Source organism: Struthio camelus, chromosome 32 (genome assembly GCF_040807025.1).
Source record: "Struthio camelus isolate bStrCam1 chromosome 32, bStrCam1.hap1, whole genome shotgun sequence".
Lineage (NCBI taxonomy): Eukaryota > Metazoa > Chordata > Aves > Struthioniformes > Struthionidae > Struthio > Struthio camelus.
In genome coordinates this window covers 1,823,980-1,842,305 of record NC_090973.1, presented here as the reverse complement: position 1 = coordinate 1,842,305, position 18,326 = coordinate 1,823,980, and the positions used below count along the sequence as shown (strand labels likewise).

Sequence of the window (18,326 nt, the reverse complement as noted above, 5' to 3'; positions counted from 1 at the left end):
GGGAAAGTGTCAGTTTTGCTCTCCCAATTTATTCTTTTTTTTTCTTTAATCTCGTGCACCTTGCACACATACTTGGCTTTTATGTTCTCTGTCCCCTCAGTAGCAGCTCACAGCACAAACATCTCAAACCTCCCCAGTGTGTGTTTCCTTACCCAAACACACTCACACATCAGGCTGCCCCGTCCAGCCCAGCTGCAGCACCTTGCAGCTCCCCATCCCTGCACAGAGCAAGAGGACCTGCTCCTGCAACCCCACAAGCTGCTTTGATCCTCTTGCCAGCTGTTGCTGCTGCTGAACCCTACTCTCCCGTCAGGTCTCAGATGCAGCTGTGACCCAGGGCATGCTGCTCTGTCTCCAGTCTCAGCCTCTCTCCAGGCAACAGGTCAGGCCAAGGATCGAGCACTGACTGCACTGAGAGGGCTGTCCTCTCCCCCGAGGTTGTGCTTGGTGTGGAGGAAGGCCTGACCCTGCCACAGAGGTCTCTGGCAGAGCTGTCTGTGCATCAGGCAGATGGCAGAATCTCTCCCATGTCCCCATGCGCTTCCTTGGGCGAGGACTGACACAGCCTCTTTCACTGCCCCGTGGGACTGCACCCTCCCTTCTCCCCATTCAGGAATGAGATGTGCAGACATGACCACCCAGGGTCATTCGATCCCCATCCTCTCCAGGGGTGCTTTATGTCCTGACTCTCCATCCTCTTGTTCCTCTCCAAAAAGTGTAGGCTTACGGTAGTAGCAAGCCAGCACCTTGGAAAACCTGCTCAGCTGAAATGACATCCCTGGGCAAGGGGAGAGGGAGATAAAACTGATGCTGTTGGGACATGGATTTTTGTGTCACTACTATTGCAACAAGCTGAGCGGCCAGCAGTAGGCAAACAGGCAGGAGCTGAGAGGTCATCCAGTGCATCAAAATGCCCTCTCAGGAGAGGGCTACATCCCCTTTCCTTTCACAGCAGCTGATTGGCCAGCAGCAGGTGGGCAGCCATGTGAGGTCATCAAGGGCACAGCAAAGCCCATGAGGAAGACATAAGAGCCTGGAGGGAGGAAGGAGGGAGAAGCAGGTAACATGACAGCACTGGCCTAGTGATTGTGAGATCACCTCTATGACTGCAGCTGATTGGGCAGCAGCAGGCAGGTGGGCACTTTGAGGTCCTCAGGGGCAGGAGAAAGCCCCCAGGAGAGAGGGCAGAGGCAGAGTCAGGCAAGGCTGGCCTGGCTGGGAGCTTGTTTGTGAGGTCACTTTTATTGCAGCAATCTGATTGGGTGGCAGGCAGGCAGGTGCTGTGAGGTCATGAGGCAGATGAGAAAACCTTCCCCATGGAGATGAGAGCTCAGGGGAAGGGGAGAGGGAGAGGTGAGTAAGAGGGATGTGTCTAGGGTGCTGATTGTGAGGTCAATTCCTTACATCAGCCGGACTGGCCATTAGCATGTAGGTCAGCAGGGAGGCATTGTGAGGTCATCAAGAGCATCAGAAAACTGCCACCAGCAGAATGGAGAGCTAAGGGGGAGGCAGGTAAAGGGGGGAAACAATGGGATGATGATGCAAACATCTTTTGCACTGTGGCAAGATCTTTGGAACTGAAGTTGTAACTGTGATACAAAGATGACATTCCCATTTGTTTAATACAGTCCTTTATCAATAGAAATGGATCATGCATGCTCTGGAGTGGTCATGTAGGACCACAGGCCAGCTGGATAATAAGGATTTACTGGAACAACCCCATTCAGGGACTCTCACCTGCTCCACCTGAAGATGCTGTTGCAAGGACACCTGTGGCAGAGACTACCCTCAAAAGCCAGAGAGCAGCCAACTCTCCTGTTTATAAGATTTGGATTCCCCACATGAGCATTCCCTAAGCAAAAGTTCCCAATGGATTAGGTTTCTTTTATATATCTATATATGTTTATATATATAGATATATATATATGTATATAAACACTCTGTCCATGAATGTCTGTGAAGCAAACAGATCATTTGGATGCATCATGTTCTGGTTATGGACCTAGGTGCTCACGCTGTGCCCCTCAGCTCCCGCTATGGGCTCTGTGTGGAGCTTTAGAGCCAGCACGCTGTTTCCTACAGCCAAGGTGAGAGATCTGGCTGCAGGTCTGATCTTGGTGCTGGCAAAAGTCTCCTGAGGATGCCAAAGACATCATCCTGGAGAGGGAGCAGGGGTATGTCTTCATTCTGTCACTCTTGGCCCATCTCTGGCCCATGTCCATGTTGTCTGTGTGGTGATGTTTTTGCAGCTGAGCAGAGGGGTCCCAGCCCTCAGGGAGAGCATGTCCTTTGGGTGAGGGCTGAGCCTGGCCCCACATCTCCCCATAGGGTAGGAGAGGGGCAGTGCCAGCCCTGGGGCTTGCTGAGCAGGTGGTCACCCCATGGCGGAGGGGCCATGGGATTGATCAGAGCAGGCACTGCTCTTCTGCACCGTGGCTGTTGGAAGCCCGCGTGAGAAAAGCATTCACAGAGTGAGACCCCCACGGAGGTGGGTAACGCACATGGGCACTGCAAACACAACCCTTGCTCCTGCTGGGGCTCAGGCTCCAGCACCGCATCTCCCACAGGGAGAGATGGGCCAGGGCTAGGGAGGGAGGGGGCTGTCTCAGGGCAGGGGGCTGCCAGCAGGGAGGCTCCAGGTCGCGGGGCCGGAGGTGGTGTCCGAGGCCTGGCTGCCCCCAGAGCCTTCAAGGTCACCCTAGCCCTGCCCCACTGCTTCAGGGATTTGCTGGTGACACCATCGTTGTCACCATCAGCAGCACTGGTGCTTTCCCCTCATGCCTACATTGGGGATCCAGTGCCCTCCCATAATCACTTCCCACTTCTGCACACATGGCCCAGCCCTCCTGCAAGGTCCCCAGCACCAGTGCTCCATCCTGGATAGGAGCCAGGATGTCCACAGCTCTGGGACGTGCTGCTGCCCGTGGAGGGTCAGCGCAGGGCCTGGCACTGGAAGAGCTCCCAGTGGGGCACGGGGAAACGCTGCTGCGGGAGAGGGTGCTGGTGACAGCCACCGGCTCCCTCCTCTCCTCGAGGGCAGGATCCTGCTGTTTGCAGTGCTGCCGAGCCCTGGCTGTTCCTGGCGGGGAGCCTGGCTTTGCCCTGTCCCGGCTGGAGGAAGAAGGGGGCTCACACAGCCCTCACTGCTGGGCTGTGGCTTGGCTGCTGGGGGAGAGGAGAGCTGCCCCTCTCCTGGGACCCAGAGCTGAAACCCTCCTGCGAAGCAAAGCCAGCGCTGGGCAGAACTGGGGCTGGTGGAGCTACCCTCTGCCTCCTCGAGAGAGGCACCAGACCCTGGGCACACAGGTCTGATTTTGTCTGGTGGCCTGACAGTGCCGGCTGCAGGGGAGAGGCGAGCTGTGCTTAGGCAGCTGGGCAGGGAGAGCTGGCGGCAGCTGCACGGCCCCATGCTTGCCTGGTGCTGGGAAGGCTGAAACCAGTAACTTGAGTGGAGGATGGATGCATAAGTAGTGGGAGGAGGGGATGATGAAGGAAAGAAAAAAATGCAAAGGAAAAAATAGGGTACATAAATAATTTCAGTGTAGGAAAAGAAAATTAAAGGAGGAAAAAATGCTACTCTCAAAAACTGCCAGTTTAGTCACAGAATCTCAATGGTTTTTTACATCTAGATATTAACATAGATCCTATAGATCCAGACACAGAGGCATTTGGTGACTCTTCCCCATTGCAGGAGATCTCTCTGAGTAGAGCAGGTGTCAGCTCAGTGCGGGAAAGGAAATGAGCCAGGACAAAGGTGGAGTGTGTTTTTGTGTGCTCGGCCTTGGCCCCACTGCCCATCAGTGTGTGGTATGGGGAACCCCTCAGGAAGAGCCAGCGGGATGAGGAGATCGGAGACCTGCCCCCATCTGGAGGAGGGAGGGCAGTTTGGGTGCCAGATGCTGCACAACCACCGAACCCTCCTCCCCACTTGGCTCCTGTGTGAGAGGGTCTCGCCTGTGGGCAGTGGGGCTCAGCCCGTTAAAATCCCGGCCTAGGAACAGGGATCCTGTCTCAGCGCCCATCGGCACCAGCTTTAGGGATGGACATGAAATGTTTTCTGCCATCGAAATACGCCCTTATGAGCAGCCTCGGGGATGGGCCCGTCCCGAGGCTGGGGGCTGATCCATGACTTTGGGCTGGAGCCCGTGTGTTGGGGTGATCCCTTCTCCAGTCCCCTGCCCTCTTCCTCTTCTGCCTCCTGCCCTGCTGAAGGAAACGTCCCTTCCCACCACTGCCTGCTCCTGTCCCCTGCACCCTGCACACAGATATTCCCCTGCACAGACCCAACCTGGCACCCCAGGCGAGGCAGCTCCTTCTCCTGCCCCCGCAGCCCAGCAGCAGGAGGGCAGAGGGGTGGGGGTGGACAGGAGCAGGAGGGGGGGTCCCAGGGCTACCCAGGGCCCTGGTGCTGCCTGCTGGGAAGGAGCCATCTCTGGGCTGTGCCAGGAGTGCTTGGGGATCCATGAGGGCCGCGGGAACCAGGAGCAGCCCCTGGAAACAGGAGTCCCTGCAGAGCCAGAGGAGGGGAAATCCCAGCCCCGGGTACCCAAACAAGCTGCTCTGTGCTGGGGTGCTGGGGCAGCGGGAAGCAGAGCTGCCTCCCAACCGCTGTGGGGAGGGGATCCCTGGGCAATGAGCCCTCTGGGGCTGGCTGGGGTGTTCAGGGCCCTGCTGTCACCTCCAGGCTCACTCCTGTGGGGCGGCAGAGCAGGGCTAACCCTGTCACTGCAGCTCTGTGGTGGCCACCATGCCTTGGGACAGGGAGGCCCAGGCAGAACCCCTGGGAAAAGAGCAAGCGGGGGCACTCCCGGGGTGAGGAGACTGGACCTCCCTGCCCAGAGGGGCATTACGGGACCCTGCATTACAGGACCCTGCGGAGAGACCCACTTTGGCTGGAAACTCTTGTGTGTGGGTTGCAGGATGGAAATGTCTCTGCCAGCAGGAATATCCCCCAGCTGGGCTGCTCACTATTCCCACCCTCCAGGGACCATGGGCGCTTGCAGGCACACAGCCTGTCTCAGAGCCTGCTGCTCCCGAGACGTGCCCCTTCCCTGCTGCAGTTTCTTGGTGCTTTGCTCTCCCTGATCAGCCTCAAGGAGACACCCCAACACGTGGGGAGGGAAGCACCAGCTCTGGAGCAAACTCCCAAATGGTTTTAATAAGAACAAATACCAATTGCTGGCATAAAAGTAGAGACATGAAAATAGAAAAAAAAATGCTCTAATAGAAAAGTTTCTAACACCAGTGGGAGAAGGGAGACTGGTGTCTGGCACTCAGGGCTCTCCCAGCTGCACAGACCTCTCTTCCATCCCAGGAGCTCCCAACCGCATGGCAGAGGTGGGCTCCCCTGGCCCCGGGCTCGGGGACCTTTTGGCACCAGGGTCCAGTCTCACAGCCTTGGTGTCCTCATGGGGATGTGCCAGAGACGCCTCTTCAGCATCATCGTACCCCGTGTCCATGAGGGGCAGGCATAGGGCAGCTCTCTCGGCTCCGGGGGCCCTGTCACTTTCGCGGGAGTGCAGGCTCTCCCCTGGAAGCAGCAAGGTCGATGTGTTGCAGTTGGCCCCGTGCGTGTGCCCCTCCTGGGCTGTAAATCCCCTTCCTCCCCCTCCTCTCACTTCCCCGGGATTTTCAGCCTGTTATCTCCCCCCAGTTTCCCCACTAGGAAAACTCCTGGGGCAGGTTCCCTCCCCATCCCGGCAGGTCGAGCTCTCAGAGTGCAGCGACTCTTCGGGCTCCACGGACGGCACCCCAGGCACCAGCCCCACTGTGTTTCCCCCTCACCTCTCTGGGCCTCCCCAGGTCCAACTCCCTCCTCCGCTTCCCTAGGTGCTTCCCAATCTCCCTGCCCAGGAACAAGATCCTCCCCAGGGTCAGAGACTTCCCTGGCATCATCATAGCCGTCTGCTGGGTCACCTCTGGGCAGAACAGGGACATCTGAAAGGAGAGGGGTGCAGGTGGCAATGAGAAGAGCCCTCCCGCAGAGCAGAGGAAGCAAGGGCATGCAGGAACGAGGAGGGGCTGAGCTGCTGGTGTTGGTGGGGTCACAGGAGATCCAGCATCCTGCCCACCTCCCCTGGGGTCGCAGGAGCGTGTGTGTGACAGCAGGGACCCCTCTCGCCCAGCCGCAGGGTCGGCAGTGCCAGGCTCTGCACCAGAGCTGGCTGTGGAGACTCCCTGTGTGCTCGGGGAGATGCCGGTGCCTTGCGGCTCGGCTCCTTGGGGCGAGCTTGGGGCCTGCTGGAGGCAGGGACAGGTCGAGCCCAGGAAGTCCCCCTGTGACCCCGTAGGGCACAGGGCTGCAGGCACCCAGCTCAGATGGGCACGTCTGACCCTCGCCCGCTCTGTACGGCTCTGGAGACGCTCCCGAGGGCGATTCCTCCCCACCCCGATGGTGACATTCAGTGACACTGCTGCTGGTCACACAGCTACAGGGAGGAGAGACCGACCTTTCCTCTGTCTCCCCCTCCATTACCTGGTGCTGACCCAGGACCATCCTCCTCCTCACTGTCTCTAGCCTCGGGTTGCAGCTTGGTCAGGGACCTCTCTGAAGAGGAGCCTGGCAAGAGGAGCAGCAGGTGTTATCGGAGTGAGCCCTGATGACCCTGCTCATGGCCAGTGCTGCTGGGGATGGGCACCCACACAGCAGGGACTGCACGGGGAGGAGGGCTCAGGGACTCCTCCTGCTCCCATGGGACAACCTCATCTCAAAGGGCCTTTCCAAGCTGCCTGGGGACAGCCCCCTCCCTCACCCACCAGGCACAACCTCGGGGTGCAGTGGGGCAGGCAGGGAGGCGCTGTGCCCTGGGCTGGGACAGGCAGAGCTGGTGGGGAGGCAGCTCCTCTCCTGAGCCCAGCACTGCGCTGCTCTCCCCTCAGACCCCCATGGCCCAGCGCTGCGGGGACCGCTGGCCTGGGGGCTGCCAAGGTCCTGCCCTGGGTCAAGGCCAGCGGAAAGGGCCCTGCAGACGTGCTCCCTCCCACGAGGGACCCACACTGACCTGAGTGACTGAACCACACCTCCTTCTCCCACGCCCAGCTGTAGTCGATCTCCTGGTACACGGCCTCAGAGAAGGGCTCCAGAGACCTCCTCGAGCCTGAGACAGAGGCAGGGTTGGCACAGGGACATGGGGACAGGAGATCAGACCCCGACGTGGTCACCCAGCCCTTCCCCCTGGGCTAGCCCAGGACTGACCTCACAGCCCAACCCCACTGCTCTGTCTAGGCAGCACAGCCACGTCCCCAGTGACAACAGCATCCCTGGGGAGATGGCCTGGGGCAATGTCACCCTCATGCTATCTCTTCAGAGACAGCCCCATGCCCCTTTTGGCCCAGGGTCTGGTCCCTGGTCTGACCCTGGAGCAACTCCTAAGTCTCCTCTCCCCAGGGAGCTCCCCTCTCTCTGCCAGATGGGCCCATAGCATGGCCCCTGCCCCACCACGGGTGGGCAAGGCTGGATGGAGGGAGCAGCCCAAGGACTGGACAACCACACCGAGAGATCCCCCTGCCCTGCGCTCCTCCCGGCACCACTCCTGCCCCACAGCCTCCCCTCCAGCGCCACCCAGAGCACGGACAGCAGCATCCTCAGATGTCTTTTGCTGCTCCCATCTCCCCCAGCCCCTTCCTGCAATTTATCTCCTCACTCATCACCATCTCCTCCCAGGTTTGGGCTCTCTCCTCTCCTGGTTGCTGGTGTCCCACAGCCAGACAGTGAAGGGACAGGGAATAGGACAGGAGGCAGCACCCCTACCCCAGCTCTGTTTGTGCCCCTCATGGACAACCTACAGCACCCGTGGGGCTGCCAAGAGGCATTGTCCACCCTGGGACCAATGAGGAAGGACCCACCTCTGCGCTGAGCCCTGGCACTTTGCACTTGCCCCACCAGGAGGGCCAGGAGCAGGCAGAGCAGGGCCCCCAGGATGATGCAGATGACAACAGGCACCGAGACTCTCCCGCTCTCCCTCGCACGGACCTGGGTAGCATCTGCATGGGCAAGGACATGGACGAGGCAGCCTCTGGCCTGGGGGAGGTAGGGGCCCAGGGACACCCCACTCCTGACCCTCCCACACATGGCAGCATGGGGAAGGGGCACAGGGGTGGGTCAGGGGCATCTCCACACTGCCGGGTGAATCACAGCCCTCCCCAAAGCCACCCACTCCCACCCCAGAGCCTCTTCTCTGCGGCTTTGCACCTCAGCACAGAGCCCCTTCCCTCAGGCTGCAGGTCACAGCCTGGCCCTGGGGAGATCAACCCCCAGGGAACAGGGGAGGTTACCTGCTCGGAGAGGTGATGTTGTCATCATCCTGGGTGCTGCTGCAGAGCAGAGAGAGAGAGAGAGAGAGAGAGAGGAAGAAAGATGCATTTGCGTGTGTGTGTGTGTGTGTGTGTGTGTGTGTGTGTGTGTGTCTGTGTGTGTGTCTGTGTGTGTGTCTGTCTGCAGGTGTTCCCTACAAGTCCCATCTGAACTGTCCTTCTCTGGGTCCCCGGGAGAGGCCCAGGGCCCTCTACTCTGGGCCATGGGGACAACAGCACCAGCAGCCCAGGGGATGTGCCTGGGGAACGGGATGCAGGAGTCCCATGGCCAGAGGCCTGACGACACCTGGCCCCACAACAGCTGCTCCCACAACAGCTGCTCCCCACCTGGCACCAGACACCTGACCTCCCCAGGGACATCCTTCCTCTGACGAGCTCTTGGGTCCAATTGTGAGGACCCAATTGGGAAACATGTCCCAAAATGAGGGGATGAAGTGCTGCCACTCACCAGAGCAATTCACAGAAGCATCTTCCTTGTGCTGGCAGGTATCGCTGTCCCCAGGCCGGGCCCAGCAGTCCCAGAGAGATAGCTCCGTCCCTCTGCACTCCACCTGCTTCAGCCAGATGGGACCCGTCCCCTCCCCAAACACAGCCTCCCCCACGACAGACATGGCAGGGCCACAGCCCAACTGCCTGCATGCAACCTCGGCATCCTTCATGTCCCAGGAGTCGTCGCATACTGTCCCCCAGGAGCCATGGTGCCAAACCTCCACTCTGCCCGAGCACCGGTCCTCTCCTCCCACGGCACGAATCTTCTCCATCTCTGGAAAAGGTAGAAACCCCCACATCACTGGGGCAGCTGGGAGAGCCTGGCCAGGGAAGAAGGACACACAGAGGAGCAGTACCTGTGCAGCTCGTAGAGTTGGGGCACTTGGCCACTGGGGCTGAGGAGGTTTCTGGTTGTCTCCCTGCAGAAGGAAATACTGTGCTGAAGGGGCTGCTTCACGGGGGTCATGCAGGTGGGAGCAGGACTGACCTGTGCGTGAATCTCCCACTGCCTCCTTGGTCATGGACACAGCTGAAACTCCCAGTAATGCAGTGTATAACAGCGCTGCGTTCCAGGGCTACCCTTGACTGTTCACCCTCCAAGGGCTAATGACTAGCAATGGAGCAGATGGATGTTCCCAGAGGGGAGGCTTGTCTGAGCTCTGGTGCCAGCAGTGCCCTTGCCGGGGCCTGTTTCCTACAGAACCCTCAGCCACCAGGACTGGTTGCACTCTCTCCCTTCCCATTCCCTCAGCAAACCACAGCCATGAGTGGGATGCTCTGCATGGACTTCCCAAGCTAATAGGTGGTTGTTTGGGCCCTCTCTACGGGCAACAGAGAGCAACAGGCACCTCCGGAAGTGTCCAAGGTAAGGTGGAAGAGGCATCACCTGGAGGTGCCTCTGCCTCTGCCTCTCCTTGGGCTATGCAGGGAGCTCAGGACAGCTATTGCTGATGGATGTGTGTCACTCTGAGAGCTGATGTTGTGTTTGTGTCACTGACAGCAGAACGGCCTGAAACGCAAAGTAAAAGCCACTCCAAGCTCTTTCTCTGCATTGCACCTTGCTGAACAGGGAGCAAGACCTGGTGTGAGCCTTTGTGCTCAGGTAGCTCCAGCCTTACCATTGCAGGTGATGTGGGTCTCTTCTCGTTGGTCATCACATGACTGTGGGTTCCAGGGAGCAGAGGGGCACTGCCAAAAGGAGCTGTTTGTCTTCCCACACTCAACATGATCCAGCCACGTGGGGCCAGACACCCTGCCACTTGGAACATTTATTTCAATGAACCCTCCATCTCCACAGCCCAGCTCTTTGCACACCAGGGACACGGTGTCAGGAGTCATCGAGTTGGAACAAACACTGCCCCATGTCCCGTTGTAGAAAACCTGCAGGCGCCCAGAGCAGCCATCGCTGTTCTCCAACCTCAGGGCCATGAACTCTGGAAGGAAAGGCACAAAGTTGGAGGGAACAAGCTGGTCCGGGGGTGAGGAGAGAGAAACCTAAAGCACCCCTGACAATGTCCCAGGTTATTCTGCAGCATCCATGGGCAGGAAGGGTTACTCCAAGAAGCAGGGACCCTTCTGGCTACCTCAGGGCTCAGAGAGGCAGAGGGCACTGCTGGCAAGTCACCCTTTCACCCAGGGAGCAGAGAGAAGTCCCTGAGGTGCAGCAGTGCCCTCCCCTCTAACCCTTGCGGACGGCTGGGCTCTCCCTATAACCCTCACGAGGTCCAATGGGGACAGTGCACAGGTGTCCCCAGGACGGGGGCAGGAAGGGGGCTCGGGGCAGCCAGGGGCAGTCTCGGCCATGCCCTGCTCTCCCCTCATCCCTACCTCCCCGGGCACCAGGCTCCCATCACCACTCCCAGCACAGACCTGAGCAGACTACTCCTGCGTCCTCTTTGTGCCTGCAGTTGTGCTGCCCCCAGCCCCCGTGAGGGCAGACCCAGAGAGCAGCTTCACCCCCGGAGCACTTCACGTCGTCCAGCCAGATCTGCCCAGAGCCTCCCCCGAAATGAGCAGAGCCGGTCGCCTGCACAGTCACCCCACAGCCCAGCTGACGGCAAACGACGGTGGCGTCAGACAGGTCCCAGGAGTCATCGCAGATGGTCCCCCAGGTGCCCTGGTAGTAGATCTCCACTCTTCCGGCACAGCGCCCCGTCCCATTCACCAGCCGGACCCGCCGGCTCCCTGCAGCCAGGAGAAAACCCATTCGTCAGGCCTTGCGGCACGGGGCAGTGCAGTGCTTCGGGAACTGTCAGAGCGACTCACCCGAGCAAACCACCCCCACGTCCTCAGCAATTCCTGCTAGCGCTGCCTCAGGCAGCGAGGTGTTGCAGAGGGTCAGGCGAGTCTCCTTCCCTGCACACTGGACCCTTCTCAGCCCCACAGGGCCCCTCCCTCGCTCCGGCTTTGGTGGGTTGTAGGCCTGCTCTGCCTCTCCGCACTGGAGCTGCCGGCACACCACGCTGGCATCGTTCACGTCCCACTGGTCATCCAGGACTCTGCTCCACGTCCCATGCAGGGGCATCTCCACTCGCCCATCACACCGGCTCCCTCCATCCATCAGCCGCAGGGATCCAGAAGGCCCTGCCCAGAGAGAGAGGGGGAATGCCCTGGACTCTCTGTGACACCGAGGAGCCCTGCACCCTGCCATGTGTCTCCTATTCCTGATGCCTTTGGACACCCTGGAGCTCACCCATCCGTATCCAGCTCACAGTGAGGAGCTCAAGGATGGCAGTTTTCCAAGGGATTTGTTTTCTTTTTTCACTCTAATCATGCACAGGATGAACACGAGCCTTGCTCCATCTCCATGCTGGGACTGGCCCCTGCTGTGACACCCAGGGGAGAGCCCACACATCTCTGCCCCTCCGCTTCCTCTTATGGATCGGGGACTGGGAGCTGGTGTCCTCAGCCGGAAGCAGAAGGAGGGGGTCTTTCTGACAAAACAGCATGAGTTTGGAACGCATACTGACAAGAAGCGAGGGCACGTCTCAGCCCTGCTGTGCAGCTCAGCCTCAGGCACTGCTCCTGCCAGATGCACCCAGGGCAGCCCCTGCAGGCAGTGGGATCGAGGTCTGCAGTACTCTCTGCAGGTCTAGGAAGGGGCTGTTTGCTAGAAGGAGGGAACTGTGTCCTGCAGCCTCATCCTGTGCCTGTGCTGCAGGAGGAGAGTAGAGGAGCCCAGGCCTCATGCTCGCCCCCGGTACTTGAACTATCTGCCCTGGGGAGGCAGAGATGCCTCTTTTGTGCTCACTCCTCCTTTCTCACCAGGTAAAATGGTCTGCCTGCTGGCAAAGCCCTTTGAACCCCTCCACTGGAAGCCAGGGCTTCTCCAGGAAGAAATTCAGTTTGTCATTGCTTTGGGTTGCTGTGTCACACACAAGGGGCAGGTTTAGTTAATCCTGCATTTTCCCTGAACTCACCTGAGCAAACAACACCAGCATCATTGTCATGTGAGCATGGGAAGGCCCCCAGGGCAGTCACAGGGCACTGTCCCAAATGGGATTCGGTCCCGTCACAGTGGAAGGTGTCTCTCCAGACAGGGCCGGTTCCTCTCCCAAAATGCCCTCCTCCACGAACGGACTCAGCAAACCCACAACTGAGCTGATGACAGAGAACGTGCGCATCGGGGATGTCCCAGCGAGAGTCACAGAGGGTTCCCCAGGTCCCCAGCACCTGGATCTCCACCCGCCCCGAACACGCCGTGCTGCCATTCACCATCCTGAATCCTGTGTATTCTGGGGAAAGAGGAGAAAAAGTGAGGAGGGCTTTGTGCTCTTGCACAAAGAGCACAGGTGTTCAAGGAGATGCCAAAGGGATAGCAGCCCTTTCTCCTCCTTCCACACCATTTTAAGATTGCAGACAATGACTCCACCCCTCCTGGACTCACACCATGCTGAGCACAGTGGCTTCCCTCCTCCCCTACCCCACAGTGCATGACTCAAAGGAGGCATTTCACACCTCCTCCCTGAATGCTCACGTGTGCAGGTGACACCAGCATCATTCACGTGGGTGCAGGTCTGGTTGCTGAGGGACATCCTGGGGCAGGAGGGGAGGAAGGATTCATTCCCCACACACTGCAGCTCTTTGTCCCAGGTGGGACCAACCCCCTCTCCAAAGGGAGCTGCTCCAGGGACGGACAGGGCTGTGCCGCACTGCAGCTCCCTGCAGATAACGTTGGCAGCTTTGAGATCAAAGTGTGAGTCACAGACTGTTCTCCACTGGTCTCCATCTCTGATCTCCACACGTCCTGAGCAGGGGCTGTCTCCTCCAACCAGCTGGACAAATCCTGGAAAAACCCACCGATGACAGGGAGTTCACAGAGGCTTCTGGCAGTTATATACCTGCATCCCACATGATTCCCAAGGCAGCCACATCCAAAATGCTCCACAAACATCCCAGCAGCAGCTGCCAGTGGGTGTTGATGACACAAACCCCTCAGGGCCCCCTGCACCTTCTCTCACACCCAACACAGCACCCAGGACTAGTGACTATCCCAGACCCCACAGCTACAGGTGCTGCTCAGGGAAATGCTGTTGCCCCAGACGCCCAGCCCTGCCCAGCACAGGCCCTGGGCACTGCAGCACCTGGTCCAGGAAAATGGGCCCAGGTGTTCATGGCTGCTGCAGCCTGCTCAGCCTCTGGGGAGCTCAGGGCCAGGCTGAGGAATCACCTTGGAGCAGCCCAAAATGCAACCTGTTCCCGGGGGTGTCCTGGGGTGTCTGTGCAGGAAGACATGTCCCAGGCACAGAAATGGTGCAGCTGTAACCGGGTCAGTGTCTGGGCCAGGTGCCCCCTCTGACACGTGCCTGGGGAGGGGTGTCCCCAGGCAGGGCCACAGCACGCTGCCTGGGATGCACATGTCACAGGCCAGTGACCAGGCAGAGGAGCAGGGGACCTGTGTACAGCCCTGGCCCAACACCAGTGCACACTGCAAAAGCAGGAGCAGATGAGTGTCAGTGCGTGCTGGAAAAGCCCTGTGGCATTGGGCAGTGTGGGGAGCTGGGGGCCAGCAGGAGTGGCTGGACAGTGGGTCAGCACCGCCTGGACAGGTTGCATTCCCCACGGGGCTGTGACAGCCCTGGGGACCCTGCAAGGCTGGCCTGAGCATGCGGTGACATGGGAGGGAGCAGCCGACAGCCCTGCAGCCGCCAAGCCCCATGCCTGCATGGGACCAGTCCTCGTGGGGCAGCCCTGGGCATGGGGTGCGAGGTGCTGCATGCCACCCTGCTCCTCTGCCCCAGGCCCTGCTCTTCTCCCCTCTGAAAAGCCCCTTTGGTTCAACCAAGGGACTTGCATTGGTGAGGGGAATGACCCAAGCGACCCTGGCCATCTCCTGTCGTTCCCTGGCTGTGGGGTGCCAAGCAAGTCGTCCCTGGTGTCTGGGGCATGGGCACCCCCAGCACTGCCAGCCAGGTCCTGGCAGAACTGGAGGAGATTGATGGAGACCAAGAGAGGCCCCCTCGCACGGGGATGGGGGATTCGTCTCCCAGCTTGAAGCACCGCCTGAGGGTGGGCTGAGCCCCCCAGGACCTTCACGAGGTCTGTGCAGCACTGCAGTGGGATCACCCGGGGCTTTCCCCAGGGACATCAGCAGCAACAGTCCCAGCTTGGCAGTGAGAATAGCCATGTCAGGGCCTCCCCTGGTACCCATGTGTTTCTCCTTCAGGGCACAGCCTGGTTAGTCCCCTGATCTCAGGCCCAACCCCAAAAGTGAGGCACTGCCTGACTCCTTACCTGAACAAATCACTCCAGTGTCCTCAGCATGAATGCAGCTATGTTCACCCCAGCCAGCATGACTACATTCAGACAGGGCAGTCTCGGTTCCTTGACAGTCAAGATCATCCAGCCAAATTGGGCCAGATCCTGGCCCAAAATATGCCTCCTTACTAGCTTGGAGAGCAGGTCCACAGCCCAGCTGCTTACAAACTACAGCAGCATCTTTCATGTCCCAGCCAAAGCCACACACTGTCCCCCACTGGCCCTCGTGTTTCACCTCCACTCTCCCAGCACAGCGCCTGCCTCCAGCCTCCAGCCTCACCTCCGCAGAACCTTCAAACACAGACACGGGTCCTGTTAGGAGAGTACCCAGCCCCAGCACTGTGGCTGTGCAATGTCCCCTGCCCAGGGTCGAGTCCCAGGCACCAGGGTGTGATCCCTCTCCCCTCTGGGCTGTCCTGGGGCAATGTCGGGGTCCCTCCTCTCCCCACATGCTGCACTGGGCTGGGGGAAGCCCAGCTCTGGTCCTGCTGGGCCATTCCCACTCCAGAGCCTTTGGCACCTCCTCCCACCCCTCCATCTGGCCCATGCCCACCTGGACACTGTGTCAGGCTCTGCACAGAGCATCCACTCCTCCCCAGCCTGCTACCCCATGAACAGCCCTGAACCCCCAGCTGCTCTTCCCAGAGCCCCCAGACCCCTGCCCACTGTCTGCCCTAGGCACCACTCAACCCCACCCACCTCCCATAGGACTTTCTAGGTCCTCAGGGAGCACCAAGATGATCCCCATGATTCCTACCAGCCTATATCCCCCCTTGCCCTGGGCATGAATCCAGCCCCTGACCTTGGCCAGGGAAGGACACCTCTCTGCTGGGCTGTGGGTGTAGGCACCCTGGTCCCCTTCTCTCCGGGGGTGGGGGGGAATTGCCCCTCCTCAGGTGAGGGTCACCCCAACCACAGGGCAGTGAACAGCACAGAAACCCTCCGAGGCACTCCGGGGCTTGACTGTGCCCTGGGAATCACTGAGTGCTGCAGTCTACAGCTGACCCACTGCCAGCTCCAGGGACACAGCGCTGGGGGAACAAGGCATCCCAAAAGGGTGCCCAAGATCGGGTAGCTATAAACACACTTAGGCACCAGCTACTGTAAGCACATGAGCCCTGGAAGCACAAATACCCTTCTCCCACCCACAGAAGCACAAGGAAACACACAGGGTGGATGGACTTGAGCACCTTCTGCCCCTTGTCTCACTGCTTTGTGGGATGAAACCCCTTTTCCAGAGGGATCCCGATGACCCCACTGGTGCCCGTTGGTCCCAGGGGCCGTGGGACAAGGAAGCAGGCACTTACCCCTGCAGGGCTGCACCCAGAGGAGCAGCCACAGCACCTGAGGGACGAGGAGTCCCTCTGCCTCCATCCGCAGCCTCCTGCCCTGACGGCACTGCCCTGCTGCACCCCACTCCCTGCCACAGCTGCCGGCGACTCACAAGGGACAACAAAGACAGGAGGGAAATATATATCTACAGGAGCTGGTCCAGCTGCAGGAGGAGCCAATCGAAGCAGCAGGCACCTTTTTAGACTTTATCTGGGGTTATCTCCCTTCTGACACAGCACAGCCCTCCAATGAACTTCTCCAGCGCCGTTCATGACCATATATGAGAGATGGCTCCGCTGCGGATGTCACAGTCGTTGCTCTGGGGCATCATCATAGGACTCACCCCAGTGGGACAGGGCAGCCTGGGGCAGGGAAATGGGTCTGTCACCCCTTGTACCCCAGTGTGGGGACTGGGAGCTTTGAGTATCTCATATGCTGTGTGTGCCCTAGCGCCCAAGGTGCGAGTGTCTGGCTGTCCCTGTGCCAAAGGGACCATGGAGCTGGGACTGCGCCTGGGACAGCTGTGTCAGGAAGGGAAGGAAACAGAAACAGCCCCTGACCCTGCTACAGCCCCGCTGTGCCAGGAGCAGCAGCAGTGAAAGGCCTCTTTGCCATGGCCAGAGACCCATCCCGTGAGCTCGGGTTCGTCGATCCCTTCCCGGACAGCCCGCGGTGGGTGCCTTGGCCAGGAGCAGGGAGCTGGGGCATTTCACTCCTCTGAGAGCAGACAGGGAAGCCCAGGCGTTCAGACCCCTCCGACTCTCTGGGAGTTCCCCCAAGGGCCCGTTATTCCCTTGCAGGGGCTGATCGGGAGATCAAAGCCTCGCCTGCAGGTGCACAAACCACAGCCCACGTGACCTCGACAGCCTGCGCCACGCTCTCCCTGCAGCAGCGCCCAAGCCAGGAAGATGGTGGTTTCTCTCTGGGCTCAGTGCCCCAAGCAGTGTCACTGCACGCAGCCACTGTGCCAGCTCCAGCCCCAAACCTGCTCCCAGGCATGGGGCTGCTCCTGCTGCCTTTGCAGATACAGGTGCTGGGCTCGGGTCCCGGAGGGGGATTTTTTCCCCACAGGTGACCAAACTTCTCCTGGGCCCCTGCACTCAGGGCCAGGCAGGAGGACAGGTGTCTCCTGTGCAGCAGGGTCCCAGGGCTCACAACTCACAGCACTGCTCCAGCCCAGGGCCACTGGCACCCAGCACCTCTCCATCTCTTTGTAACTCCCGTCCATCACACGCTGTCATTTATGCAAAACAGCACACACATTTCATTGCAGTTTCTCATTAGTGATGCTGCATCTCACCATGCTGCTATTGCATGCCTTCATACATTTCAATGCCATTATACTTTCACACATGGTTATGTATTTTACTTTTCGACTTACTGAGTGGTTTTCTACTGAGAAACGCTCAGGCATTGTATCAGGCTCTTTGAATATTATTGTCACTTTCTTTTTTCACATTACTGTATTATGTTCCTCTTCCATGTGATGCTTCCTTATCCTCTCAGGAGCACCTTTCATTCAATATATTTACCTTCCCAACAGGCACATGGTTTGGATACTGATTGTGAGGTCACTGCTGCCTGAGTACCTGATAAGCCAGCAGCAGGCACTTGGCTTGTAGGTTGATTGTGAGGTCACTTAGGCCTGAGTATCTCATAGGCAAGGAGCACCCACAGGGCTTGACTATTGACTGCGAGATCACTTCTTCCTGAATACCTGATAGGCCAGTAGAAGGCACATGGCTTGGATCTTGAGTCTCAGGTCTCTGCTGCCTTAGCATGGTGCATCAGGGAGACAGAGGGGACAGGACTAGACATGGCAGCAGGCAGGGCCCCCAAGGGCCTGGAAACACAGCAAGGCCAACTCTCCATCCCTTGAAGTTGCTTTTATTCCCCCAAAGGCTTTGAAAGTGGACTTTCTCAGAACATTCCTTTTCAGCCCTGGTCATGTTCAGTTCCAACCTCAGAGAATCAGATGAAGTGGTCCCAAGGGGCTTCACTTGGCCACATCTTTCCTCTCTCTTGTGTCTCTTCTGCTGCCAACAAGAGGCCTCTGTAGACATTTTTCTCATGCCTTTCTTTGGGGGTGACATTACCTCTGTCCCCTCCAAGAGCCTTTACACCCATTCTCCAATCACAACATACTTGGACAGAGAAGCAGAGACGTCTAGCATGTTACAGTCCCAAAGGAGATATTAAAGCAGGTGAACACATAAGAACAGAGACCCAGTGCAGACCTCGTAGGAAAACCTAACAAGCTCCCTGCTGTTGAACAGGGTAATTTGTACAGCACAAAGACCCTGGAAAGCAGAGATTACTAATGCCACTGCTCACACCAGCTCTGGATTCATTTAGTGGCCTACAAAAGTCTTGCTGGCTCCCTGGCAGGCTTAACAGGATGTACAAAGTCACACTCAATGTCCATGTTTGCCAGA

The 18,326-nt window shown here is 58.8% G+C and overlaps 1 protein-coding gene across 3 annotated transcripts; it reads right to left on the bottom strand.

Moving 5' to 3' along the window:
• Window positions 1–5,179: 5,179 nt before the first annotated feature.
• Window positions 5,180–15,989, bottom strand: LOC138063555 (antigen WC1.1-like). 3 transcript variants are annotated; one of them, XM_068923176.1, is made up of 15 exons: window positions 15,867–15,988; window positions 14,536–14,850; window positions 12,779–13,087; window positions 12,222–12,536; window positions 11,068–11,385; window positions 10,672–10,986; window positions 9,921–10,235; window positions 9,159–9,221; window positions 8,762–9,076; window positions 8,275–8,313; window positions 7,846–7,983; window positions 7,002–7,097; window positions 6,476–6,559; window positions 5,785–5,937; window positions 5,180–5,530 (listed from the first exon to the last, which is right to left on the bottom strand). In XM_068923176.1, the coding sequence occupies exons 1-15, from the start codon at window positions 15,931–15,933 to the stop codon at window positions 5,274–5,276; spliced, it is 3,099 nt and encodes a 1,032-aa protein (XP_068779277.1). In that variant the 5' UTR covers window positions 15,934–15,988; the 3' UTR covers window positions 5,180–5,273. The 3 variants fall into 3 exon arrangements, with proteins under 3 accessions (XP_068779277.1, XP_068779278.1, XP_068779279.1); XM_068923177.1 differs by having other exon boundaries at window positions 8,275–8,310; XM_068923178.1 differs by lacking the exon at window positions 14,536–14,850 and having other exon boundaries at window positions 5,182–5,530; window positions 15,867–15,989.
• Window positions 15,990–18,326: the final 2,337 nt, after the last annotated feature.